This window comes from Thermobia domestica, chromosome 4, assembly GCF_964235325.1.
Source record: "Thermobia domestica chromosome 4, izTheDome1.hap1.1, whole genome shotgun sequence".
In the NCBI taxonomy this organism is placed as follows: Eukaryota; Metazoa; Arthropoda; class Insecta; order Zygentoma; family Lepismatidae; genus Thermobia; species Thermobia domestica.
In genome coordinates this window covers 133,149,982-133,173,377 of record NC_137457.1, presented here as the reverse complement: position 1 = coordinate 133,173,377, position 23,396 = coordinate 133,149,982, and the positions used below count along the sequence as shown (strand labels likewise).

The window sequence follows — 23,396 nt, the reverse complement described above, 5'->3', positions numbered from 1 at the left end:
AGACAATACAATATTTACGGTTTGAAACTAGCAGTATCATCATTAAGAACATATTTGTCTCACATGTCTGAACTACAAATATACTTACAAAGTATATTATCAAAATTAAATAGTGTATCACCAGTTGAGTCAGAGACTGCAGGAGATTCAGAAAACGCCCTCCAGAGGCGTCACAAGTGCATTGAATGAAACAACTCTACATATACATCACAGTTTTTTTTTGTAAGTTCGTCAGTTACATTTTTCAGAATGAATTTTGTATTATTTTGTTCTTATGGATAATCAAAGGAACATTGATCCCTATGTAGACCCTAAATATATTAATAAAAAAAAAGTTAGGCTCTCACAAAACACATTTTTAAACCAATGTATAAACCTGTATATTCTCTGAATGCCTGTAGGTAAAAGTTTCATATAAAACGTATTTCCTAACACTTACACACTTTAAAAAAATCAATTCAATTGTCTCTCACAGTGTGTTGAGTAGTTTTCCTTTTGATTTTATAAGATCCACAAAGTTTAAAACCTTTGATGGGATTTTTGAGTCGTCTCCTATTTGAAGAATGTAGTGCTGTACAAAATTGTATGTGCCAAAGCAACTCTTAGGGTATTCTATAGAACACGCGTAATATAAACAAAAATTTGAAATGATGGCATCCATAACAGAAGAGCACTCTAGTAAAATGGTATTTTCACCAGCAACATACACTGCTGTTGGGTGCAATAAATTTCCGAGTACAGCAACGTGAGGACAATTCTCACTATTCATGATTTCATCGTGAGACACCTCCACCTGGAAGGAGAAACCAAACAAAATAAGTACATGAAGTTTAATGGTAAAGAAACCATTACTTATAACGCATGTAGATTTACACTTTGTATTTATGTAACTACGAGTTAAATGGAGGAAATGTTATCAAAGGGAAGTTTTCAAGTTTTTCCGCATGAAACAAAATGTAACAGTCAAACCACGTAACCATTGCAAATTGTTAATTTATTCATAAAAATGCATTATTGAAGTAAAACTTCTATAGTCGCGTTATAGTGAATTCGCCTGACCATCACGAAAACTTGTAACCAGCCCCTGACCGCACTTTCAAGCCGATTTCAACCAAATTTACAGAATCAATAAAACCGATGGAGAAAAAAATGAGGGGGTTCAAGCCACCCTTACCTCATACACGACTTGCTAAAAATTGAATTTTAAAAATATAGCTCCAACTTTCCAACTAGATTCAACCAAATTTACACAATGAATAGAACCAACTGGGTCTATTGGTAAAAAAATATGACGGGACACTAGCCCCCTTTGCCACCAAATTTGAATAATTCATAACTAGAGAACGGGAGGTGTTACGGGAATGGGACAAACATTAAACACTTTAGACAAATAAGGTCCATTGATAAAAAATATGAGGGAGGCTCCAGACTCTTTAACCCTCAAAATTTCAATAATCCATAACTAGAGAACGGGAGGAGCTAGGGGATAGGAACAACGCTGAATCATTTCTACTCTCTCCGTCGCATCCACGATACAAAATCGTGGTTCCAATGAAAGCATTTTCAAATTATGAATTGAAACTTACGATCAAATTCCCTTACTTTTATTATTATTATTATTACTAACCAATTCGACGTGACATTGACAAATTTTGTGCATTTTCCTCCAGTAAAAAAAGAAAAAACGTTGCTTTCCTGCTAAGAAAGAAAAAATAACTACCTGTGAAATTAACCTACCGCAAATTTTTGACTAATTTTCGAAGCTATGAAGTAATGCTGAAAAATTCTAGACTTTGGCTGCTTACCAGCACATAAACTGTTGAAAGTAAATTTATATAAAAGCTTAATATCTTAGCATATAATGGTGAAAATATAGGTTTTTGTGATTAACTTCATCCAGGCTTTAAGCGGTAATGACGGATGAACAAGCAATTTTCATAACTTTGGGGTGTTCAGCCTTATTAGCTTTTATCTTCTCTGAAGAAAATCTGGAAAGAAATTCATGCCGAAATATCATAAACATTGGGAAAGCAACTCCCTTTCTACAGCACCACTACACCTAAATAACTCGTTTTAAGACTGACCATTTCACTGTTGAAGATGGCCCTTAATGGGCTCACTTCAACCTCAAGCGATCTGCCGAAATGTGATACTTTCAATAAACTGATTCTTGAGAACAGGCGAATATTAGAAAAAATAGTAAACGTGTCACGGAAGCATGTTTTGCTCATTTCCAGCAATATACTGGACATGTGCAAGCTTTCAGCAAAGTGGGTGACGAAATGTCTGAACAGTGACCAGAAGAAGGGTTCAATAATCCACGGCAGTTTTGGCCTAATTTATGGCTAATGCTCCGATTTTATTTATGTATTTTTTTATTTTATTTATTTATTTTTGCCTGATTACTGATAGAGGACGAAACATAACTAGGAACAGGCAGCCAAGATATGTAGCATATATATGAATATCCTACGAACTGAACTTAGCCTTCAAAACACATAATTCGTAAGGAAACTAAATGAATAAAGATTTGTTTTAATTATACAACTAATTGTTTCAGCAACCTGAAATTCTTCGATAAATACACGATTCCTATTAGCAAATCCATATTGTTTTGTACTTACACCTTAGCAGAAATGTATTTCATTTAAAGTAAGCATTTATCTTTTCTCCCGTTCTTTATAAATGATATTTCTGTTAAAAAATAAATTTTGACAATGGATAAAAGAAAAGAACCGGATTAAGAATAGATGTAGATCGTATATTCATGAAAATAATAGATTATTTCAATTTACAACATATCGTATTAATTATCAGGAATGGTTTGAAGCCCAGAAGCCCTCTCTTACATAGAGTTCTGTACTTACTTGTCAAATATTTGACAAAACTATAAGATTAATGGTACATTAATATTTCCAAGGAGATATTTTGTAATATTTATTACAATCATGAATCAACAAAGCAAGATGGTTTCCTCACCAATTTCTGACCTTCGCATTTACAAGAATTACCAAATGTTTCAAGAATATCAAAAGTCTCTTCTTCGGTGGAAGTAAAATGTATAGGAATATCTTTAATAACGAAACTGAAAATGAAATCCTACACTGTGGTTATATAAACGGAACATCCTGCCTCGCTCCGCCCCATGCCACAAACCTAGGTGCAAAACATGCTATATCTTCACCACAGACACCCCATAACTGTCGACACTGTCCCCGGCCCCTACACACTACCCGAAAGGCAATTGAGCAAGTTCCAACAGAATTTATTTTCTTTCCGGTTCCCAATGCCCAGCTTCTTACATTGGTGGAAATGGCAATCCCCTCAACCACCGTAAAACAACCGACAATCAACCACAGCATTCAATTCCGAAATTTCGGCTGCCATCTCCACAACCCAACTCAAACTTCCTTTCAACCGTGGTTTCATAGTAGTCATTCTTAACATCCTTGCTTTCAATTCAAATTACTCGAATCGCAAGTGCTGGCATGGAATGTGCATATATCTCCGGTTTCAAATCCCACCTCCCCCAACTTTAATCTCCAGTAAGGCCTCCGTTCCATTTCCAATTATTTATTTAGTTATATATAGATATTGATATACATGTCACCATATGTATTAAAATGTCTTAGAAGAGTAAAATCTGACAATACGTACCGGATAGGTGTGGATCCAACATTTCGCGTTGTCGCGCAGAAGATGTGGTAAGAGATACATGGCGATGGTTGCCTTCTCATCGTCGGTGTATTTTTCAGTCTTCTTCATAGTTTGAAGAATGTACCTTCCTTCCTGAGGAAAAGATTTCTTACTGTCTGCAATTAAAATTAAAATCGATTAAATTCGGTGTAGGTGTTGGACAATTTTTTCTCCCACGTCTAAATTAAGTAGTAACTGGAATTCCATGCGTATGCCAGTGGAAGTAAACAAAATTGGATAACGTGTCTTTATGTCACGCAGTAGACAGCGAGATGCAACAAGGTCCTGTCTGTCCTTTAAAGTCTCTTTCATGTGAAGCAGCAATTCTTCTGCATCAAATTCGACACAATTGGCCACGTTCGAAAGCTACTCTTTGTGTACTTCAACATCTTCCGATGAACACTGCGGAAAAGGTAATGCAATTCCACGATTTACTCTTCTGCTTGTTACGTTCTTTGAGACTTTTACTCTGTCCTGATGCAAAACTGTTCTTCTACGATCATCTTTCAGTTTATCATATATTTTCATTGACCATCCTGAAAATCCGTCTCCAAGAGTTGATTTCAATGACGGAAATGTAGTTACAAGTTTCAGTGCGATTTTTTTCCTTTGATTCGCCGTAGGCCAAAGCGTATGCTTTTTTATCTCATCGCACAAATGTTGTAGAAGTTCATGTTTAGCAGCCCAGGATATTGTACCGCATTCGAGCTGTTCAAGAAGTTGAATGGAAAATCTTTCGACTGGAATTTGGAATGTGTTTATCCAAGAATCTGATAAACTTGTCCCTGAAATATTTGTTTCCATCTCAACTGGCATTTTCCAAAATGTTGCAGGTTCACCTACAAGAGAAAGCAGGTTTACCTACTGTTGTCCATTATATAGTTAAACATGGTACTATAGATAAACACGAAAGATTTTATAAAATCCAGTAAGATGGGCGATAAATCGAACCCAAAGCTGACATGGATGAAACTGATAAGTGCTATTATATTCAAGGTAGCAACATAAATCATTCCACATAGCGTGGGGTGAACGACCTAGAAAAAAAGAGGTTGGGGAGGGGGTGACCGAGCCAACCTGTGCCTGAAACATTTCGCTTCCTACGGTATTGAAAAAAGGAATAGTAACACTGCATGAATAAAAGCAACACCGATTACGTAAAATTTCGAGGCGCATATTCGCCGTACTCCTTCGAATGGTATACGTGTTTACAATATCTGTGTTATATTATTGTGTAATTTTCCCGTTCTACTTTTTTTTCTAAATATTGCGTTGAGTACTACCTTGTTTTTCTTCCTTAAAATATAGGATCATCACTGCTTGCCTAAAAGAACTTATATTTTCATTGGACTGGCTATTCCAGTATAGTCACCCTGACCAAGAACTTCTGTCAATTTATAAGCGAAATTGCAGTATTACTAGAATTAGAAGTTGATAAATATTATTTTCTTTAAGTAAATATCTTTTTAAAACTAGCATAGTTATCCTTCCTCACGTTCCTTACTGTGGCTCTATACACTATTCTATAGGGTGTACAAAAATTCAAGCCCATGCTATATAGATATTGTTTCTTGGGATCATCATATGCGAAATCATGTGATACCTCTTCTCCCGGACCTTCTTCCGTGCTAGACCCCTGTAAAGACCTCGAATTTACATTTTGTCAGACTATTAGTCAACTTAAGCTCACCAGGAGGTAGAATGAAAGTGTGTCACATGCGAAAGAGGTCGACAAGTTCTTCTACGTAAGGTTATATCTCTGTTTTTGTCAGTAAGGATGTACGAAAGATTTTATGGAACAAGGTTCGTGAAGATATCACAATTTAACAACACCGCACGAACAAATGGAACCATTTGTTTAAACAATTTAACTTCTAGGCCTAACCAACAGATATGTATTAATATAATGAATATTTTCATTACTTCCTTCAAAGAATAAATACAGCCTCTGTTCCTCTTCTGAACGTGCAGGATTTTTATTTCTCTTGCGATGTTGCTACATCGTCGCATCTTTACACAGTCCTACCAATAAAAAGATGTTTTGTGGGTAAAGATTTCACATACATTTTCATTACTTTTTTACCCTTAGTAGAACATGGGAGCGAATTTTTATACTCCCGATATACTGTTTTAAATTGGGGCTGAACGATGTTTTATCAATTTGTACTTGAATTTCATAAAAAGCAAGATTATTGATTTGCCTTGGAGTCTATACTTTTTACTTTAATATAAATTCGGAAATCAGATATTTCTTACATTGACAATAAAGAAGGGCAATTTGTAATAAGGTTAAGAAGTAAAGTACACCAAGAAGAGCCCGAATAGGTAAGATTCTATTTTACAATAAGTTTTTCAAAATTTACTGCGTAGTGTGCACTTTTTCTGACCCGTGAATCAGTTTACAAGGAAACATCTCGGATTCACCAAATATAACAGTTAACTTAATCTGTGATTTCTGAAAAGAGTGAAAGGCACAAAACCAAATTTTACAGGAGCAATGTAAAGTTCATTTGTATCTTAAACAATAGTTACACGGGCTTTAATAAAACTAAAATTAAAAAAAAAAAAAACTTAATTTTACTTTTACCATGTTCGCTGCACAAAATAGAACAAAATTAAAAATATTTTCGATACCAAACACGCATTATCCTCAGTTGAAGTTCGCAATACGTCAATAAATACAGGGTGGCCCAAAAGTAGGTATACAGACCAGCATCTATCAAGTATGGAGTAGTAGGGACCCCGTTATGCCCGAATGACTCATCCTCACTCTCTTTTATGACCGAGGTGAAAGGTCAATGACCTGGACGGGGTCAATGACCTAGGGGTACCTAGGACCACCCCCTCTAAATTTTGGCAGGGGTACCTTGGCCCACCCCCTAAATTTTGGCAGGGGTACATAGGACCACCACCCTTAAATTTTGGAAATTGCCAAATCTAAAAATTTGGTATGGTAGCCTAGGACCATAGTATGTACCTCTATCAGTATTGGGTGTCTATGTCGTTCCCTTTCATGGGTAAAAAATTGCCAAAAATTCAAATTTCGGGGGTTTTTGACCTAATTTATTCCCTTTGATGAGGTGTTATTACCCTATATAGTTATATGGGCGTATACAGGGGTCCATTACCTTTCATAAGACATGGGTATATTAATGCACCCCTTCAAATTTTTGGGAGGGGTACCTTGGCCCACCCCTTAAATTTTGGAAATTGCCCAATTTCAACATTGGGTATTATAGTATAGGACCCTAATATGTATTATGATAAATTTGGGTGGTCCACCTCATTCCCTTCTAGGGGTACAAAATTGCCAAAATATAAACGTAAGCAATACGTTATACCACGTGTTTGGTTTTTGGTCGATTTTATCCCCTTTGATGAGGTGTTATTATCCTATATAGTTATATGGTCATGTATAGGGGTCCATTACCTTTCATAAGATATGGGTATATTTGTGCACTCCTTTAAAAATTTGGGAGGGGTACTTTGGCCCACCCCTTAAATTTTAGAAATTGCCCAATTTAAACATTTGGTATTATAGTACCGGATCCTAACATGTATTATGATAAATTTGGGTGGTCCACCTCGTTCCCTTCTAGGGGTACAAAATTGTCAAAATATAAACGTAAGCAATACGTTGTACCACGTGTTTGGTCTATTGGCCCAATTTATCCTTTTGGATGAGGTCCTATTACCTTATATGGTTATATGGTTAGGTATAGGGGTCTATTCCCTATCATAAGACATAGGTACATTTGTGCACTCCTTTAAAAATTTGGGAGGGATACTTTGGCCCACCCCTTAAATTTTAGAAATTGCTCATTTTATATATTTGGTATTATAGTACTGGACCCTAATATGTATTATGATAAATTTGGGTGGTCCACCTCGTTCCCTTCTAGGGGTACAAAATTGCCAAAATATAAACGTAAGCAATACGTAGTACCACGTGTTTGGTTTTTTTGTCGAGTTTATTTCCTTTGATGAGGTGTTATTATCCTATATAGTTATATGGTCATATATAGGAGTCCATTATCTTTCATAAGATATGGGTATGTTTGTACACTCCTTTAAAAATTTGGGAGGGGTACTTTGGCCCACCCCTTAAATTTTGGAAATTGCCCAATTTAAACATTTGGTATTATAGTACTGGACCCTAACATGTATTATGATAAATTTGGGTGGTCCACCTCGTTCCCTTTTAGGGGTACAAAATTGTCAAAATATAAACGTAAGCATTACGTTGTACCACGTGTTTGGTTTTTGACCTAATTTATTCCTTTGGATGAGGTCCTATTACCTTATATGGTAATGTATAGGTGTTCATTCCCTATCATAAGACATAGGTACATTGATGCACCCCGGGAGGGGATTCGGTATCATAGTACATGACTCAACATGTATTATGATAAATTTGGGTGGTCCACATCGTTCTCTTTTAGGGGTACAAAATTGCTAAAATATAAAAGCAATATGTTGTACCATGTGTTTGGTTTTTGGCCCAATTTCTCCCCTTTGAGGAGGTTCTATTACCTTATATGGTTATATGGTCATGTATATAGGTTCATTTCCTATCATAAGATATGGGTACATTGATGCATCCTTTAAAAATTTGGGAGGGGTATCTTGGCTCATCCACTCGGTTTTAGAAATTGTTTAATATAAGCATTTGGTATCATAGTACAGGTCTCCAATATGTACCACTATAAATTTGGATGGTCCACATCGTTCCCTTTTCATAGGTAAAGAACTACCAAAAATCAAATTTCGGAGGTTATTGACCTCTATTTAGCATGTTATATGGATATGTACAGAGGTTTATTACCTTTATATGTTTATGTTCTCTTTTAAATTTGGGAATTATCAAATAACAAAATTCGGTAAACGTTTTCTAAGCCCCATTGTAGATGTTGATGTTCCTCTTATGGCCAAATATTCAAAATTTAAATGTTATTGACCGGCTTTATTATTGAATAAGTACAGGATTTATTACTTTTTTTCATAAGACATAGGTGTATTTGTGTACCAATCTTAAATTTTGGGAGGGGGTACATTTCTTATTGTCGTATCAATAATTGGTAATTGGATAGTATCTCATTCATTGGGTAAATCATTATGATCACGTGATCGGTTATTGACCTATGATGGGATTAGGAGTCCAGGACATTGGTACATTGAAACTTTGTAGGATAATTTGATAATGCGTCATTGGTTTTGATTATTCCCACCAAATATAAACGTAAGCAAGACGTTGTACCACGTGATTGTCCTTGATGAGGTAGTGTACAGGGATTCATTTCCTTTGTTGTGGTACTTCTTAAGTTTGAGTACACACACACACTTCTAGAAAACAGTTGGTTCTACTCAGGTAAACAATTGACGGACATTATTGACCTTATTGAACATATAATGATATGATTAACTCTAAGACTTAGGTATATCAAGAGAAGTATTCTTTCAATTTGGGAATGGTGATAAACAGAATTTTAACATAAGGTGTGAAATTTGAAACAATACATTGAACTTTAGTCACAGCTCATAGTCTAAGATCATTGGTGGTGATTGATTTGAAATCTGATAGCTAACCTTATTGAATCTTATGACTCATAGACGAAAGGCAATACATGCTACAACACTGACAAAGTTATTGTTAATGCAATTTGATTGGTTGATCACTATCTTTCCTGCAATCTTATTGGTTGATCACTATCTTTCGTGCAATCTGATTGGTTGATGATTTTCAAATCTTTGCTGTATTCAGTTTTAAGTTTTGTTTAACATTTAAAAATCTTGGTTTCGTTCAACATTTTGCACTCACTGATAAATATGATCAAAACCGTTTATTTGTTAATCGAATAGTTAAAAACCGGATAAAGTTTGACGGTTAACCGTGAAACGTAAAATTTTTTTAGTTTGAAATTTTTTTGCTTGAAATTTTTTGTTTGAAACTTTTCGTTTGAAATTTTTGTTTGAAAAAATTTTTGTTTGAAAATTTTGTTTGAAATTTTTTTGTTTGTAAATTTTTGTTTCAAAATTTTTTTGTTTAAAATTTTTTCGTTTGAAATTTTTCGTTTCCAAAATTTTTTTCTGTTTAAAAAATTTTTGTTTGAACAGTTTTGTTTGGAAAATTTTGTTTCAAAATTTTGTTTGAAATTTTTGTTTGAAAAATTTTTGTTTGAAAATTTTGTTTGAAATTTTTTTTTGTAAATTTTTGTTTCAAAATTTTTTTGTTTAAAATTTTTTGTTTGAAATTTTTCGTTTCCAAATTTTTTGTTTGAAATTTTTTGTTTGAATTTTTTTTTTCGTTTCAAAATTTTGTTTCAAAGATTTTTGTTTGAAATTTTTGTTTCAAAGTTTGAGTTGACATTTTTAAAAGTTTGTGCACTTATTAGTAAAGAACTGGAACTGTTTAGAACAAAAACCTTTGACAACATTGTGGTGCAATAGTACACGTCAGAACCTGGGGTTGTACTTGAAATGAAAAAACACAATTCATTGAAATGGATCATTTTATTACACTCCACATACATCCATACCAGATATATGATCTGGATATTGTCGATACAATGTATTTTGAACTTCTTGCACTAGTTTGTCTTTAGCATATAATTTTAATTCCAATTGAAGTCTTTTAAGGTCTAATGCAATATCAATTGGTGGAAACTCAATGTTCATTTGATCACAAATAAACTGTTTATCAATACAGGTATGCACCCAAGAACGATGTTGACAACCATCACAATATCTATATACATGTTGTACAATATGCATAACACATTTTTCAAAATAGTACTTTTTCAGGAATATACTTGTTTTGTTGCACACTTCCACTGCATGTTTAACACACTGAAATACGCTGATGAATTTGTTCCATTCAGTTTGTGTTAGATACACCATGTTGCGAGGGACATGGAATGTACTCTTTTTACGTAACAGCACCATCTTCTCTTCGAGGACTGTACGCAGCACCACTTCATGATTTGAGCCTAATGATTTGACTATGGTCACATTTAGCTCATCGTTCATTTGGTCGATTCGTGAACATAATATTTGCCATTCTTCACAGGTCAGTTGTACACCAAATTGTTCTGCTTTGCCCAATCGAATCACAGGTTCAAATGTTCTAGCACTGATACCAATCATCACATGTTTTGTTTGAAATATATTTATTGGATAATAGCTTGCGAAGATGAACTCTTTATCGTTAGAAGTACACATCTTTCCTCCTGAAAAGCACTTGCTCAAATGATTTCGTGGGATGACACTGTATTTGCTGGTTTATAGTTATTGCTGACGTCATTGGTAAGGAATGTGCTGACGTTTGAATTCATGATTTCATCACAGTTGCTGACGTCATGCCGACCAACCAAATTCATACAACTATGTCTGATGTGCTGACCTTTGAATTCATGATTTCATCACAATGGCTGACGAATCCGGCTGTGTACTAAATTCAAGTTGATGACTTCGACCCAAGAATCCTTTGTAACATAAAGATACAGATCCAGTATTTAAGAAACGCAGCAGTTCTTCTTGTTTTGATGCTTCCATGGGTAAATATCTTGCTGGTAAAATTATATTCTTATCATTTTCAAGCTTCACTACGATTCTTAATCCAAACTTTGTAGGGATCATTTGGCTAGCTAAGATTCTATAAGGTACATTCTGTTGTAAATCAGTAATCTTGGTAAATGATTTCATCACATCACGCATGTTTAGAAACTGCAGACAAGTAGCCATGATGACGTTATCATGAATACTAACTCGAACGATACTTATATATGATGAAAAACTGATGACGTTGCATTATCATGTTCTGACGTGTACTATTGCACCATGTTCTGACGTGTACTATTGCACCACAATGTTGCCAGAGGTTTTTGTGCTAAACAGTTCCGGTTCTTTACTAATGAGTGCACAAACTTTTAAAAATGTCAAACCAAACTTTGAAACAAAAATTTAGAACAAAAAATCTTTGAAACAAAATTTTGAAACGAAAAAACATTCAAACAAAAAAATTTCAAACGAAAGAAATTCAAACAAAATTTTCAAGCGAAAAAATTTTCAAACAAAATTTTGAAACAAAAAATTTCAAACAAATATTTTTTCAAACAAAAATTTCAAACGAAAAGTTTCAAACAAAATTTTGAAACGAAAAAAATTTCAAACAAAAAAATTTTAAACAAAAAAATTTGAAACAAAGGTTGTCAAAAAAATTTCAAACAAAATTCTGAAACAAAAAATTCAAACAAAAAATTTGAAAGCAAGAATTTTCAAACAAAATGTTTCAAGCAAAAAAAAATTTCAAACTAAAAAATTTTTACGTTTCACGGTTAACCGTCAAACTTTATCCGGTTTTTAACTATTCGATTAACAAATAAACGGTTTTGATCATATTTATCATTGAGTGTAAAATGTTGAACGAAAACAAGATTTTTAAATGTAAAACAAAACTTAAAAACTGAATACAGTAAAGATTTAAAACTCATCAACCAATCAGATTGCACGAAAGATAGTGATCAGCCAATCAGATTGCACGAAAGATAGTGATCAGCCAATCAAATTGCATCAACAATAACTTTGCCAGTGTTGTAGCATGTATTCCCTTAAGACTATGAGTCATAAGTTTCAATAAGGTTAGCTATGTATCCCTGTACACTACCTCATCAAGGTCAATCACGTGGTACAACGTCTTGCTTACGTTTATATTTGGCTGTAATAATCAATACCAATGACGCATTCTCAAATTATCCTACAAAGTTTCAATGTACCAATGTCCTGGACTCCTAATCCCATCATAGGTCAATAACTGATCACGTGATCACAATGATTTACCCAAAGAACAATTACCAATTATTGATATGACAATAAGAAATGTACCCCCTCCCAAAATTTAAGATTGGTACACAAATACACCTGTGTCTTATGAAAAAAGTAATAAATCCTGTACTTATTCAATAATAAAGCCGGTCAATAACATTCAAATTTTGAATATTTGGCCATAAGAGGAATACCAACGGGTCCTAGAAAACGTTTACCGAATTTTGTTATTTGATAATTCCCAAATTTAAAAGGGAACATAAACATATAAAGGTAATAAACCATATAACGTGCTAAATAGGTGTCAATAACCTCCGAAATTCGATTTTTGGTAGTTCTTTACCCATGAAAGGGAACGATGTGGACCATCCAAATTTATAGTGGTACATATTGAAGTCCTGTACTATGATACCAAATGCTTATATTAAAACAATTTCTAAAACCGAGTGGATGAGCCAAGATACCCCTCCCAAATTTTTCAAGGGGTGCGTCAATGTACCCATGTCTTATGATAGGAAATGAACCCATATACATGACCATATAACAATATAAGGTAATAGAACCCCATCAAAGGGAAGAAATTGAGCCAAAAACCAAACGCATGGTACAACATATTGCTTATGTTTATATTTTAATAATTTTTACCCATGAAAGGGAACAAGATGGACCACCCAAATTTATCATGATACATGTTGAGGTCATGTACTATGATACCGAATGCTTAAATTGGAAAATTTCCAAAATTTAAGGGGATATGGAATGGACCCCTATACATGATCATATAACCATATAAGGTAATAGGACCTCATCCAAGGGGATAAATTGAGCCGAAACCAAACACGTGGTTGTACTAAAATTTGGCAATTTCGTACCCATCAAAGGAAACGTGGTGAACCACCCAAATTTATAGTAATATATATATATTAGGGTTCTATACTATAATACCAAACATGTAAAAGGGGCAATATCCAAAATAAAAGGGGTGGGCCAAAGTACCCCTCCCAAATTTTTAAAGGAGTGCACAAATGTACCTATGTCTTATGATAGGGAATAGACCCCTATACATAACCATATAACCATATAAGGTAATAGAACCTCATCCAAGAGGATAAATTGGGCCAAAAGACCAAACACGTGGTACAACGTATTGCTTACGTTTATATTTTGGCAATTTTGTACCCCAAAAAGGGAACGAGGTGGACCACCCAAATTTTATCATAATACATGTTAGGGTCCAGTACTATAATACCAAATATATAAAATGAGCAATTTCTAAAACTTAAGGGGTGGGCCAAAGTACCCCTCCCAAATTTTTAAAGGAGTGCACAAATGTACCTATGTCTTATGATAGGGAATAGACCCCTATACATAACCATATAACCATATAAGGTAATAGAATCTCATCCAAGAGGATAAATTGGGCCAAAAGACCAAACACGTGGTACAACGTATTGCTTACGTTTATATTTTGACAATTTTGTACCCCTAGAAGGAAACGAGGTGGACCATCCAAATTTATCATAATACATGTTAGGATCCGGTACTATAATACCCAATGTTTAAATTGGTCAATTTCCAAAATTTAAGGGGTGGGCCAAAGTACCCCTCCCAAATTTTTCAAGGGGTGCATTAATGTACCCATGTCTTATGAAAGGTAATGGACACCTGTATACGCCCATATAACCATATAAGGTAATAGGACCTCATCAACGGGGATAAAATCGACCAAAATCCAAACACGTGGTACTACGTATTGCTTACGTTTATATTTTGGCAATTTTGTACCCCTAAAAGGGAACGAGGTGGACCATCCAAATTTATCATAATACATATTAGTGTCCTGTACTATAATACCCAATGTTTAAATTGGGCAATTTCTAAAATTTAAGGGGTGGGCCAAGGTACCCCTCCCAAATTTTTAAAGGGGTGCACCAATGTACCCATATCTTATGAAAGATAATAGACTCCTGTATACGCTCATATAACTATATAGGGTAATAACACCTCATCAAAGGTGATAAATTACGTCAAAAACCCCCGAAATTTGAATTTTTGGCAATTTTTTACCCATGAAAGGGAACGACATAGACACCCAATACTGATAGAGGTACATACTATGGTCCTAGGCTACCACACCAAATTTTTAGATTTGGCAATTTCCAAAATTTAAGGGGTGGGCCAAGGTACTCTTCCCAAATTTTTCAAGGGGTGCACCAATGTACCCATGTCTTATGATAGATAATGGACCACTATACATGACCATATAACTATATAAGGTAATAGGACCTCATCCAAGGAGATAAATTAGGTCGAAAACCAAACACGTGGTATAACGTATTGCTTACGTTTATATTTTTGGCAATTTTGTACCCCTAGAAGGAAACAAGGTGGACCGTCCAAATTTATCATAATAGATATTAGGGTCCTGTACTATAATACCCAATGTTTAAATTGGGCAATTTCCAAAATTTAAGGGGTGGGCCAAGGTACCCCTCCCAAATTTTTCAAGGGGTGCATTAATATACCCATGTCTTATGAAAGGGAATGGACCCCTGTATACGTCCATATAACTATATAGGGTAATAATACCTCATCAAAGGGGATAAATTAGGTCAAAAACCCCCGAAATTTGAATTTTTGGCAATTTTTTACCCATGAAAGGGAACGACATAGACACCCAATACTAATAGGGGTACATACTATGGTCCTAGGCTACCATACCAAATTTTTAGATTTGGCAATTTCCAAAATTTAAGGGGAGTGGTCCTATGTACCCCTGCCAAAATTTAGGGGATGGGCCAAGGTACCCCTGCCAAAATTTAGAGGGGGTGGTCCTAAGTACCCCTAGGTCATTGACCCTGGGCCAGGTCTTTGACCTTTGACCTATGACGTAAAAGAGAGTGAGGATGAGTCATTCGGGCATACGGGTGGGAGTACTACTTATGGCATTTTAATTTATTAATATACTGAATTTATTTGCTTTGGTTTGTTCCGAGCTTAAGGTATAAATGAAAATAAATTAAGAACACATAAGGAAGAAACTAAATCAATACCTGTATGGATAACAATAAGTAAATGATATGAAATGTCATGACCGATCAGTATGGGACTGTATACCTACTTTTGGGCCATCCTGTACATAAAACATGATCTGAAAGGAAAATAACAGATTAGGTGAGAAAGGGAACCAGCAACGTCAAAACACTAACTAAAACTGCACTGCACTGAAAGTAGATGTCGACTGTACATGGTGATTGCGACTGTTCACTAATTGTTTACATTATTCCGTTGTTGTCTCAGATAATGATCAAATGTAACATAAAGGCGATTCCATATGAAGTGTGATTCGCCTTTATCGTTGTTGAGTGCTGGTTTAAATGATGAATTTTCACTCGGTTGCGGTTTTTGATTTTTCTAGGAGTTTGGGACCGTAATATTATGGTGGTGCTCACGATGTGGCGAAAGTCCGGAAACTAATTGAGATTTATCAGCTTTTGTCATGTATGTGTTCGGCAATTCTAACTCGAAGGCTCCTCTTAGTGTCACCAATATAGAATTTTCCACATTGGCAAGTTGGCTTACATATACGGGCCACAGTGCGTCAAATCGCGGAGATTCAATGCAGAATAAGAATGAAGTGTGAGCAAGTCACACAATCCACAACCTCCTACTCGCTATGGGGTACAGAAGCCACCGACCCGCGCGAGTATCCCTTCTAACCGAACACAGGAAACAACGTTTAGCATGGGCAAAGGAACACCACTACTGAACAGTGGAAATGTGGAAGAAGGTTGCCTGGTGCACGATTCATCACGATTCACAATGGTACATGCCGATGGCCGGGTACGGGTGCGTCGGAAACAGCACGATGCAATGGATTCAGCGTGCCAGCAGGTAAAAGCGCAGGCCGGTGGTGGTGATATTTTCATCTGGGGAATGATTACGTGAGCTGAAATTGGTTCCCTAACACATATTACAAGATCCCTCATAGGTGAACGCTACAGCGAACTTCTGGATGACTCTGTCGGCTGCTACATCCGGATGGTGACATCTTTCAGCAGGACAATGCGTCGGCCCAGCGCTCTAGGAAGGCAGCAGACAGGTTTGATGACCATCAGTCTGATCTGGAAACATTCCTCTGGCCATCACCGGGCCCCAATCCCATCGAACGCATCTGGCACACCATTGAACGACGCGTTTGGACTGTGGACATTCTTCCGACCAACCTACGGGCTCTGTGGGAGACTGTGCAGCAGATATGAATTGAGATGCCAGAACACAACTTTATGCGCTCATGGAGTCCATGCCGCGGGGAGTAGCTGCCGTTATCAGAGTAAAAGATGGTACTACACGGTATTAGGTAGTGTTTGTAAGTCAACTGGTGATCAGTATATACCAGTAAGCAAACTGTATATTGTGTGTTTCAATTTATATTTTATCTGTTTGAAAAATGTAAACGTGCTATAGACGGCAGTGTTTTATATTGTTTGTCTCTTATAGTTTCTATTCTATATTGATAGCATATTCTTTGAAAAACTAGAAAATGCGGACTTGAGCCCTTACTGGAACGACCAGACAGCAAAGCCCCGTAGGCTCTGTTGAAACAGATTTCTTCTATTATGAAAACACAGTCTAGGATTAGGTATAACCGTTGTTTAAAGAATGTGAAAATAAAGTATTTACAAAACGTTAAATATGAGGGGGCTCCACCCCCATCCCCCACCAAATTTCAATAATTAATAACTAGAGAACGGGAGGGACAACGGGAATGGGACCAACATTAATCACTTTGAACACACATGGTTCATTGATTTTTTTAAAAAAATAGGAGGCTCCACACCCTCTCCCCCACCAAATTTCAAAAAATAACCAGAGAACGGGGTTAGAGGAATGGGACCAACGACGAATAATTTATACTTCGTCGTACATAATACAAAATGATCAACAAACGCTAGAACCTAAGAAGTTTCACTTCTAACGCGCGAGTGTCTCATTTTTTTCCAAACTTCTAGCGGCATCCTGGTGCCGCAAACATTTAGTTTTGAAAGACCATTTATCCAAGAGCTGATCCCTTTAAACTTTGATTCTCTCATACAAGTAAGTCTTATCCACACTGCAACGATACCTTCGTCGAACCACAAAATCCTTTACATGCCGCGAACGTCAATATCTAAATTACGCAAAATAAAAGAAACAAAATATTTAATAATTACTTACTGCCACTTCCTTCTGATATACATGTACTTCCATCAGAGGTGCTTGCGGTTTCCAATACATTAGATACTCTGAGCAATGGAATCTCTCTGTCATCTATAATCTGCAATTCAAGAGAAAGGAAATGACTAGTTTCTTCTGGTTTTGGTTGCTTTTAAAGGTCTAGATAAAACCAATTTTAAGCGTAATTTGAGAAATATGCCATAAAAGCATAATGTGTAAAATAACGCACAATTTTCGGAAAATTCACTGTTCGTTTAACTGAGAGATTGACATATTGTTTCTTCTAACTAAGATTTACAGTGAAAAATATTTAAACTATGACAATGGAACAATGAAAGGTTACTTATAATTTCACTAGGAATGAATAAATACTTGTTTTATTAGAAAAAAAGATTCAAAGAAAGAAGAGATACTACTTCAGATTATTTTTGTCGTCCACTACCTGCACTGGTAAATTTAGAGGCAAGAGGAAACATCAAATTTGTAGAGACAATTTTCGTCTTGTAGGCGGATGAATTGGTAGAGCAGCTAAGGAGTAATCAGGTTTGTAGTTCGAAATCAGTCCAAGGTTATGAGAAGTTTGTACCAATAAGCTATATTGTATCCTAGTATTTTTTTTTACAAGACGACAAGCACAAAAAGGGCAGGGAAAATAGATTTAGCTATAAGTACGAGGCACAGTTTCTTTCAAACAAATAAATGTAGATAGATATAATCCATAAAAGCATAGAAAAAGCACGCAAATGAGTCATCGTTCTACTTTGTACTTTCACTTTCTTAAGTTCTAGTAATGGTATTAGAGTTGGTGCTGATATTATGCAACAAACATTATTTCTTGTTGACTGTACTTTGTAATTTGAAGCTTGCCGGTAATAACATTGCTCCAACCGTGCAATAGGTCAGAAAATTGTTACTTCATTTTTAAAAAGAATGACAATCAGTTGAACAAGCAGTAATCAACTGTACAAAATTTCCCAGTTTCGAATGCCTGTAAAATCAAAAGTACTTGAAACCACAGAACGGGGTTTCTTGCACAAGAAGTGTGGATATAAAGACTTTCAAAAATGGTTAGTTGAAAGTTTTTCATGTAGATTCTTAAATATGATTACATACGTGATGATTTCACATACAATTTCTCAAAAAGAAGAAAAGTAATATAAACAAGTAACTTAACATTATCTTCACTGTAATAACTAAAATATTTTAAAAAAGATATGAATGTACATTGAACGTACCTCTTGTCCAGGTTGTAGAAAATATACAACCGTAGATGGTTGTAGTGTATTAAATATGTCATCGTCATCTGAATCCAATTGAGTTCCATCCTCCAGCTTTAATTCGATACTTTTTGGATCTACTAAAGAAAGCTTCGTGCAGCCTGCAATATAAAATCAGAACACTGTAATAAAATCGCGGAATTTGTTGATAAGTGCGGCAATGATGTGCCTTAGAGATGGTCATTAACACAACCAAAATACTCAAGAGTGAAGTTTTCATTGTTTTTCTTGTTTGTACTAAATCAGAGGAGTTTAGATATACCAGTCAATGTCATGGTATAAAGAGTTCTTAACAGATAAGTTGCAAATTTTAAATATTTATCTCTATAGATACATACTATACATCACTGGATAGAAGAAAGTTTAAACTCATACTGATTAATTTTATTGAATGACTATAATGGCAATTTGGAAGTTTGCATTTAAGTGGCATAATTGTCATTTAACACTAACTCCTAGTGCCTTTCCTTAAGTTTGCGACACTTATTACTCAAGCAGAAGGATGTGATTTACATCAAAAAATAAATTACGATTATAAAAATTATTAAAAAATTAAAACAAATCATGGTTTTCTGCCACCCTATTTCACATTAAAGAAAATGTCATATATAAATACAATCAGCAGTAAATGCAGCAGGGTTGGCTGGTTTAAACCAAGGTGGCTTAAACCATGGTTTAAACCAGCTTTAAAAAAATTCTGCTTTAAAAAGAATAAAAGTGCTATAAATCGTATGACTTCATGGTGACGTTTTCATCTATCATACTATCTGCATTAGTTTCATCTCCTTTTCACCTTTTAATCAAGGCGTCCTATTTTAATTCTCGGTCGAACCACAATCCTTCTTTCAAGTGTAAACCAAGTAACGGTTCGGATGTCACTTTAAGCGAAAGTCTTCTTACCTCGGCACTACATAAGGATGTTAAGCCTAAACACACGAAACGAAACCAAATTGTATGCCTGAATGGGCCTGTTCTATAAAGAACAACAAATATATTCCTTAAATATATTGATAGAAATTGGCAAAATTTATCGACTGCCTATGTAGCTTCCAACATTAGCTTGGATTGCACTTTGTTTTAATTTCATTTAATGATATCTACGTATTAAAATTGTAATTTAATACGTCAGTTTTAGAGTACTGATTATGATACGTTGACCATAAAATTTTACATGCCAAAGTATTTTTCCAATGGCTAACGTGGGAGTTTCCCGATTTATATATAATTCTGTATAATGGTTTAATTTGTGCAATCTTTTTGTCCTGAAATGACTCTTGACAATTATATTAACAAGTATGTCAAGATCAGCACAACGTATTTTTATCAGGAGTCCTCCGTGAATGAGTCGGCAAACTCATCGCATTTGTGGCCTATAGTCCCGGTTTTGAGTCCAATCGGAGCCGGGACTATTTCTCTCGAATTTAAGCCGAGAAGCGGTTTGGATTCCGCTTTACGCTTATGTGATCCTTCCAGCACAACCCCGTTGCTGCATAATAATACCAAGGCGAAGCAAACTTACTTCTGTCCATATGTAATATAAATACATAGAGCTTACTGGAAGTTGTCATAAAGACCAGATGAGAAAGTATGAGTGGAAACATGTTGCTGGTTGTATTTAACAAAAACTCAATATGAACTGTACTTAAAATAGGCATTTTCTTATTGCAATGTATTCAGTGCAAAAGTTATTCCTATTTCTGTTAGTATTTCACATTTTACTGGTCCCTTTGAACCACGTTTTGTGAAGAGTATAAAATTGTACTTTTTTGTAATTGCCAAATAGCGAGTTTTTGAATTTTATTTCGATATTGGAGATTGTAATGCTTACTATTACTTCTCTGAACTTTTAGAAGTGTATATACTGAAAAACTAGCTTGTTAACAATTTCTCTCATTTTTTTTTATTTATGAAATATACTTTCAACTACTAATCTTAAATGTGTCAACTACTAGATTTTTTCAAAATGAGACACACCAATTACTATATTCTTGTAAGAGTTTCGAAAAAAAATAAACTACTGAAAACTATTTTATTCATTTAAAATTATAGAGGTTAATTATAAAGAACTTCGAAGTACAAAATAAAAAAAATAGTTCAGAAGCAACAACAATTTGATAACATTTTATTAGGCAATAAACCTGAAAAATTCCTTAACGTATCAACTACTGGTGCCTTTATCTTGGTCCCATACTTCCATTATGTTCACAGAGCTGACTGTCCTTAGGTCGAACTCAATACATACAACAGCGTACTACTTTTCCACTAAAACGAAACAGTCATAGAACAAAGCGAAATGTACTCGAAATTTTCAGAAATGCAATATTAACACGCGACGATGAACACCGACTTCTTCCTTGCATTAATAAAGGTTACAAATAGTCCGAGTTTATTTAGAACTACTGCCCACGCTATTCAAACAGACGGAAAAAACAAAATGGCAATTATATTCACTAATAGGCAATACATCTCTTTGAGTTGGTAATACGAGAAATGTTAGAATCCACCCATGCGCAAAACCATGAAGAACAGATGGCAGCACTATTGCGACGAAGTTAACCACCCTGATAGTGTAGTAGCTTAGCGACTGGATCATGCAAAATGTGATACCAACATGCCACTTTCATGGATGATAGGCCTATTAAAAAGAAGTAAATCCTGATATAGAACCACCTCGGCGGGGGTCTTGTTTTAGGTATATGACGTCATCAATATGGCCGCGAACGAATTTTGACTTAACTGAGTTTAAAATTATATAACTCCATTACCATTCAAGGTAGAAACTTCATTTCTCCTTTATTTTGCAGAGAATTCATTGTACCTCTATTGTCATTATAAATACTTGCCTTATATTGCCGCCATTTTTAAATATGGCGTCTCAAACTGGAAAAATGTTTATTTTCAAAACGATTTTCTATGTTTTATAGCAAATAACTTTGAAACTGGTATGATTATGGAAAAAAACTTTGAAACAATCGTCAAAGGTCATTTCAATAGCTTTCGAACCCGACCAGAATCATTGATGTATCTCAACAAATTACTGAGATAATCAATTTTTTGTAGGACTAAATGTCGAACTTTGGTGAATAATGTTCGAATGTATCCGTAGATGTAGTTATATGGCATTTGTAGTTCCATTGGCCCTTTGATGATAGAAACATAGTACCATACCAGTATGTTCCTTTTAACGTGGAGAATAGCAAATCACAAGTGTTTATCTTCTGTCAGTGCTGAAAACCCTTTATAACGTTATAAATCCAAGATGGCCGCCGCGGTTTATCTCCGGTATGAGAAGTGGGTATTTCTCGCCACAGAAAAAATAATAGAAACATGCAATAACCGCCAATATCTTTCTTTGGATGTGAAGAATCTTGACATAACATGTGATTAGGTCCCCTTTGTGTCTAGAAGCCAGTATATGACGTCATAAACATAGTATGGCGCCATGGCTTACATACGGATTATGAAAATTATTTATTTCTCGCATTAGAGAAACGATAGAAACGTCCAACAACCACCAATATCTTTTTTCGTATGTAGGATCATAAAGTAACATAAGTTATTGTATTTTCTTTGAGGCGAAAGACGAGTATATGACGTCATAAACCCAAGATAGCCTTCGACTCTTAAATATGTGTTATGCATAATATTATATGATTTATTTTTCTCGGCCCAATTCAAATTTTAGTACACGGCCATGAACCTTGGATCACTCCTTTTTATTTGCTGGACAGTATTCGATCGGCGAAATTTTCCTCCTATTGTAGTGCATTGGATCAGATTTGTCCCTGGATGTTCTCCCTGGATCACATCAATTATGCCCGTTGGATGCCAGTATTTGTAAAGTCTTTGGGAGAATTGAATGTACGAAACCCATAAGTATATGATGAATTTCAGAAAGGTAATTTTGTGGGAAGAAAGACAAACAGTAAATATTCGTACATGTACAACGACCACTTACATGAACAATGGAATAAAGATCTAAAGTGGGAAGGAGGTGCCATTGGTATATTTGATAATGAAAGTGCTCTTCTGCGTTGGATGGTTTCGGGACCAGTGATTGCAGGATTTCTAACCGAATTTGAGAAAGAGGCAGGAATAAGTGACGATTCAGATTATCACAGTCAGCATGAAGATACAGACGCTTTTTCCTCTAGGTTCAAAAAACATGTGAAGGCTTTAATAAATGCATGTGAAGATGATGACAGAAATTCATTTGCTCAAGAAAATGGTGCGCTAATATGCGTTGCCACTTATGCTGTTATGAATGAGAAAGCAGATGAATCTATCTTCAAAGCAGAAGAATTGGGAAAGCAACTGTACAAAACATTTGTTCGGAAACGGCTCATCGAATGCCAGACGCCTTTAAGAGAACCGATTAAAAGAAAT

At 35.2% G+C, this 23,396-nt stretch overlaps 1 protein-coding gene across 1 annotated transcript in view; it reads right to left on the bottom strand.

Annotated features, from left to right (window-relative positions):
• Positions 1-410: 410 nt before the first annotated feature.
• Positions 411-23,396, bottom strand: part of LOC145683357 (uncharacterized) — a 36,339-nt gene continuing 13,353 nt past the window's right edge. Inside the window, exons 3-6 of the mRNA XM_081754692.1 lie at positions 18,969-19,111; positions 17,734-17,833; positions 3,658-3,812; positions 411-793 (exon numbers count right to left, since the gene is read on the bottom strand). Coding sequence (XP_081610818.1) covers positions 470-793; positions 3,658-3,812; positions 17,734-17,833; positions 18,969-19,111 — 722 coding nt within the window. The 3' untranslated portion in view covers positions 411-469. The remainder of the gene's footprint in view (positions 794-3,657; positions 3,813-17,733; positions 17,834-18,968; positions 19,112-23,396) is intronic.